The 6,714-nt window shown below is 48.5% G+C and overlaps 1 protein-coding gene across 1 annotated transcript; it reads left to right on the forward strand.

Moving 5' to 3' along the window:
- Positions 1–737: 737 nt before the first annotated feature.
- FOXB1 (forkhead box B1) lies at positions 738–1,715 on the forward strand. Its single transcript, XM_065872323.1, has one exon. It carries the CDS (start codon positions 738–740, stop codon positions 1,713–1,715), a length of 978 nt encoding a protein of 325 aa, XP_065728395.1.
- The last annotated feature ends 4,999 nt before the right edge of the window (positions 1,716–6,714 follow it).

The following is a 6,714-nucleotide window of genomic DNA, read 5'->3' on the forward strand; positions in this document are numbered from 1 at the left end:
GCGATTGTCATATGATAGCTAAGAAGTGGCACATTAATGAAGCGCCGCTACAGGGGTCTTTTCTGCTCCTGTCACCGCTTAAAACTATCAGATGGTTCGAGGGAGGACATGGAGGCAGCCACCTAGCTCAGTGGAGCCGCGGAGCCCACAGCAGCGCCCTCCGGAACCCCGAGGCCGCCGCTGCCACTGTCCGCGCCGGGACTCCGCCGCCGAGCTCGGCCGCCCGCGGAGCTCACGGCCAGAAGCGCCACGGACCGGGCGGCGCGGGGCGCTGCGGGTCTGAGCTGCGGAGCTCAGGGACGAGTGGAGCCCAGCCGAGGCAGGACACTGCGCCCCGGCTGCGCGCCGGGAGGGACTCGGCGAGCAGCAGCGCCATCCCGGATGCGGACGCGCAACTTGGGGCAACTTTAAGGTGAGCCGCTCTCCGTTGCATCCCTACCCCCAGTTCCCGCTCCTGGTCCGGGCTTCCTTCCAGGCTACCATCGCGCCGCTCGCGGGCTTCCCCTCCCGCGCCCCCTGGCCGCCCCCAACTCGACATGCAAAGTTGCTGGCTAAAGAGCTCAGGCACTGGCTGATCCGGCGCCGAAGCCCCCTACTCGCCACCCCCGAAGTCTGTTCTCGGCCTGGCTGACCTCGCGGTGTCTGTGCATCCACGTCCTTCCCCCCATTATCTTCCCCCCTTCCCAGATCCGAGCAGGACCGCGCGGACCCAGAGCTAGAAAGGGGCAAAGAAGAAGATGCCTCGGCCCGGCCGCAACACGTACAGCGACCAGAAGCCGCCCTACTCGTATATCTCGCTGACCGCCATGGCCATCCAGAGCTCGCCCGAAAAGATGCTGCCCTTGAGCGAGATCTACAAGTTCATCATGGACCGCTTTCCCTACTACCGGGAGAACACGCAGCGCTGGCAGAACAGCCTGCGCCACAACCTTTCCTTCAACGACTGCTTCATCAAGATACCGCGGCGGCCAGACCAGCCCGGCAAGGGCAGCTTCTGGGCGCTGCACCCCAGCTGCGGGGACATGTTCGAGAACGGCAGCTTCCTGAGGCGCCGCAAGCGCTTCAAGGTGCTCAAGTCGGACCACCTGGCGCCCAGCAAGCCCGCTGACGCGGCGCAGTACCTGCAGCAGCAGGCCAAGCTGCGCCTCAGCGCGCTGGCCGCCTCGGGCACGCACCTGCCGCAGATGCCCGCCGCCGCCTACAACCTGGGCGGCGTGGCGCAGCCCTCGGGCTTCAAGCATCCCTTCGCCATCGAGAATATCATCGCGCGCGAGTACAAGATGCCTGGGGGACTGGCCTTCTCCGCCATGCAGCCCGTGCCCGCCGCCTACCCGCTCCCCAACCAGTTGACTACCATGGGCAGCTCGCTGGGTACTGGCTGGCCACACGTGTACGGTTCGGCAGGCATGATCGATTCGGCCACCCCCATCTCCATGGCTAGTGGCGATTACAGCGCCTACGGCGTGCCGTTGAAGCCTCTGTGCCACGCAGCGGGCCAGACGCTGCCCGCCATCCCCGTGCCCATTAAGCCCACGCCGGCCGCAGTGCCCGCGCTGCCCGCACTGCCTGCGCCCATCCCCACACTGCTCTCGAACTCGCCGCCCTCGCTCAGCCCCACGTCCTCTCAAACAGCCACCAGCCAAAGCAGCCCCGCCACTCCCAGCGAAACGCTCACCAGCCCGGCCTCCGCCCTGCACTCAGTGGCGGTGCACTGACCCGCAGAGGCCGGCGCCCCGTCTTGTCCCCCCCACCCCCCGCAGCTCACTCGCCTTCCCCGGCTCCCAGTCCTGCCCTCCCCATCTGGGACCGCCACCCTAACTTGTCCAGTTCACCTTCGGCCAACCCTCTCTCCCCCATGAGAACTCTGTTTTGGACCCAGGAGACGCAACACAAACTTGCAGATGGGCCTGGAGGCGCGTGGGAGTTGTCCTCGCCCCCAAGAGGGGTTAGGCAGCGGGCACCTGAGCCAAGTCGTCCCATTCCCGGGGCCCCCGAAATCCCCCTCCCACTGAAGAGGCAGGGGAAACCCTGCCTCCCGCAGTCTCAGAGAGGGGCGCGTCTAAGCTCGGCCCCGATCCGCGAGGCTCCGGACACGGCGCCGTTAGTTCCAAGCTCAGGGAAACCGCCTTGGAGGTTTCCCGGAACAGATCTTCCCTGAGGGCTGCAGACGCACAGCGGAGAGCCAGATCTCTGTTTACGTCTTGGAAATCTGACGCGAAAAGGGACCACTGGCTTCCTACCCTAGTCGCCTCCGCCCATCCGGCAGGGGCTGGGCGGACCACAGCCTCCCGGAGTAGCGGCCCTGCCTCCCCGGCTTCTGCGGAGTTTTCTGGTTTGGGGTTTTGTTTCCTGACACAGGCTCCAGGCGCTGGGAGTGTAGGGGAGAGGCTACCAACCTGGGAAGGGGACGTTTGTCCTCTACACAAGCAAAATAAAACTAAAAGTCAACCTTGTATGTTTACAAAGCGCCCGGTAAAACGTAAACAGTGAACCTGAATCTGTAGTGCTTGGCGGGCGAGCGGGCAAAAGCCCACTTTACAAGTACCTGTTGTAATGTGAATGTTTACTCTGCATTTCTGGCCAGGTTTAGGGGAGGGAAAGGGGGGGGGTGGGAAAGTTAATTGGGATGTTAACTTTCCGATTACTTAGAGACCTTTTTAGCTATTTATTTTATTGCTGGAAGGAAAAAAAGAAAGAAAGAAAATGAAATAAGTCGAAACTAAGAAAGCATCAAGGGCAACCCTAGAAGAACTTAGATAAGCTGACTAGTAACATGAAGGAGGTGTCACCGGATAGGTCTCCCATGGACAAGCCTTTCTGTTTGCTACAAGAACTTTTCCGAGAAGCTAAAGGGCTGCAAAGAGATGTAAATGCTTGTGAATAGGAATGATTATACACTGTGTAAAATGCACTTTTGTTTGCTATATTCCTTTAGAGTCTTAGGTAATTTGCTGGAAAATGAACTGTTGTTCTGGTGTGACCTGCTTAAGTTAAAAAAAAGTTGTAGTGTCATCAGAGCTGTACAATTTTTACCTCTCATTTTTCTCCCTCCCTGTACAGAATTAGCATGGCATTTTAAATATTGATGTTCTTGTTCCCAGCATGCCTGTTTTAAGACAAAGAATTTTAAAAAGGTGTCTACATTAAATTATGAACCTAGTCCAAATAATATTTTCTCATTAAAATATGTAAATGCAAAATTTAGTTTCGTGTGTTTTTGAAGAGTTGCTACAAACAGTAACTTTACCAAAGATAAATGCACTGCTTCTCTAAGCATGCTTTCTGCAATACATTGTCTGAGTAGTTTGTCTTTTTCATAACTTATTTTGAAAACAAACCTCCTCTTATGCACTTGCAGACTGGGAAGAAATTACGCAGATGGACTCTCGAGGATATTGGCCCAGAGAGAAAGATGGAACAAACTCTTTCTAGTATAGATCAGGTGCACAGGTGTGGTGCTAAAAGAAAAACTGTTAATGAAAAATGAGTAACTTTATATGTATTTTGACTATCTTTAAGTATACATTTTACAAAATATACAGCACTTGTATAGATGTAAGTCTTCTACAGAAACCAGGTAGAGGCGATATGGAGATATAAAGCGTAAAGGCAAACTTGCTTACCCAATACTTCTATTCTGATGCATCTTATTTGCAGTGGACCTTGATTTCCTTGCTCCTTTAAATTATTGCAATCGTTGAAATTTTCTTTTTCAGAAGTTACTTAAAAGGTCACCTAGCCTGTAGAGAAACTTGTTCACTTTTAACTGAACAGATTTCTCTTTACTCCTTCATCTGGGAAAATAATGTTTGGTGTGTTTATTTTAAAGAAGCGAAGGAAGTTACTTTAAATGCTTGACTCTGAGTATTTGCTTTTCTTCAGATTTTTGCAGCGAACTAAAGTTTGCCAAGAATGTATGGCTCAAGGCCAATTAAAACTTTATTGAAAGGGTCACAGTATTTCCAGAGTGAGGTGTATATTCAACTAATGAAGTTACAAGACAAAGAAAAACTTAAACGGTGATTAACACTTTACTGTGTAAAATGATTAAACAAGAGACCTTGTGCAACACAGAGAAACCCACACAGAAATCATCATCACTATACTCCACAAGGAGAACCCTTAGCACCTGTGACCTTTATATGTTCAGAGGGTTATCTGGAAAAAATGTTTAGGATTAATGCAAAGGGTAATTAATCCTGTTGTGACCATTTTTTTTTTTAAGGAAGGATCCCCCACACAGAGCCAAAAAAAAAAAAAAAAAGGTGGAAAATAAATGAATCATTGGACTGATTAAAATGCATGAAGCCACTAGAGCTCGTCAGACAGGGGACAACTAACCTCATTCATCAAGCCCAATTCACAATTATATCAACACGATCAGCTAAAGAAAGCCTGGAAAACTTACCCACCCTGGGCCAGGAAACTCTTAAAACTTTGTTCTCAACCAGAAATCATCTACATTTTTAAAAAGTGAAATACGTCTTCATTACTTCCTGCAAAATAAAATTAGAGCCATCTCTGGAATATTCTAATCTCCTGGAATTCACTAACACTGAATTTGAACTGGGAATGAAGGAAGCATAAAGGGCTAACACGGGTCTCAAACATTTTGTAAATTTTCAGCTTAGATAGTCAGGTAAAATACTCTTCCTAGTAGTAGCAGTAGAATTCAGAGGCAAGTGATGTGTACGTACACACATTTAATAAATGCAGGTAAATAAGACGCAAGTCCTATTTCCGATTTTTAGTAAAGGAGTGATTTCAACTCAGTATTTGAAAATGTGCTTTTCAGCTGGTAAGTTCGTCATGGTGTATTGCAAAGAATGAAATAACTTGGGCATTGTGAGTCCTCCTTTCACCACTGCAGGCATCTTTTCTCAGATGAAGTTGAATGAGTAAAGTAAAAAATCCATTGATGATATTTTAACCTTGATCGGAAATCCAAAGGCAGCCCAAACACACATGCCTCCACCCCACTCCATCCCCAGCTTTGAGACTAGCACCCAGTTTAGCTGAAGTACCCCACAAATAAGGAAGTTTATAACTAGGATACCTTCAATGGCTCTCTTTGTCATGTTAAATCTTTTCACCTGGCTCAAGTCCAAAGTCAATACTCACAGCTTTAAAATAAAACTGGAAGAGACAACACCGTGCAGGGAGGTGTCTGTTCTGGATCTCATCCTGAGAAGGGAGTTTAGTTATATTATTTTCTGTTTTGTAAATCTGGGCAGTATTGATTTATTTTAAGTTAGGTTTTTGATTTGGAAACCTATTTCCAAATCTGCTATTCTGTTACTTTTGGTTTTTAACATGCTTCTGTGCTCAACTATGTTTTTAAGTGGCTTTCTCTGTGGTTTGGGGAAATGCTTACACAATGGATGAGTTTTGTACACTTTCTTGAGAGAGAAGCTGCTGAAGTTCCCACTGTTCCTATTGCCTGGGTTGGGCGGTGGGGGGGGGGGGGGTCTTAAGAAGCCTGAAGAGTAGCAAGAGCAGTGCTAGTAAATGATCCTTGGAGCGGCTTAACTATTACAGCAGCAAATTTAACTCCTTTAAAATAGATGAAAACACTGAGTGTCTTGGAAGCATAAATCTGGCCAGGTGCTCAAGTGGGATGAAGCTGGTAGGTGGAGGGGGAAAGAATCCAACGGAGTACTTCTAACAGAAGGTTTTACGTTAGTTAATGAAAGGTTTGGGGGTGGGGGGCAGTGGTGTTCAGGGATGGTTTATACTTTTGCAAGTGGAAACTCCCTCTGTAAAAAGATATCCATTTAAGAAGTGGCAAGGATCGGGATCTGTTCTCCAATTCTTAATATAAATGGCAGTTAATTTTTTTTTCTCCTAAAGCCACATATGCACAAAGACACCCAAACAAAAACAAAACAAAAAACAATCCAACCCACCGGCTGTGCAGCCTCAAAGGGGATGCATTTGTTTCGTTTAAACTAACAACAAATTATCTAATTAATATGTTTCAATTACAGCATGAAAGGCGCAGCCCCTGGACCGCCCGCCGTGGGGTCACAATAGCCCCAGAGCCCACTCTAGGAATTTACAATAACTTCACATCTGTTTCTTTATTTCCCACTTTTTGAGTCTAAAACTCCTCTCAAGATCACTTCAAACTACGGGGCTGAGTTATGAAATATGTCCCGGTGTTAAAGGGGGATGAAACTTTGCCCATGGATGCTTCATTTGCAAGCAAAAAAGTGAAAGCCCATTGAAGAGCATTAAACAAATATATTAGAATTCTGTCACTTTATGCAATTGAGTAGATCAAATGAAGGGTCCCGGCCACTTCATTCACTCTCATTCACTCGAATAGAAAATGCAAAGAATAGCAACCCGAGACTGGGCCACCGATGTAGATTTAGCTCCTTTTTACTGGGAGACAAAAAGGCTGAATTTTCACAAACACATTGCTGACTCGGGGACTAGGAAACCGGCACTGGAACCCCTTTGGAATTTAAATTCATTTTATCTTCCTCTCTCTTTGCGGGGATCTGTTTGCACTACAGTGCAAGATGCAGCGGGCATCCTCTGGCTTCTGAAAGAATGGGGGAGGGGAAGAAAGTGAGTGGGGGTGGCTATGTGGGCCTCAGGATCCTCAAGGAGCTCTTGGTGGTCAACTGACACTCAGTTCTGAGATAATAACTTTGCTTTAAACAAATCTTTATCTACATCAATATAAATATCATTATATCACACATC

Source organism: Phocoena phocoena, chromosome 2 (assembly GCF_963924675.1).
Source record: "Phocoena phocoena chromosome 2, mPhoPho1.1, whole genome shotgun sequence".
In the NCBI taxonomy this organism is placed as follows: domain Eukaryota; kingdom Metazoa; phylum Chordata; class Mammalia; order Artiodactyla; family Phocoenidae; genus Phocoena; species Phocoena phocoena.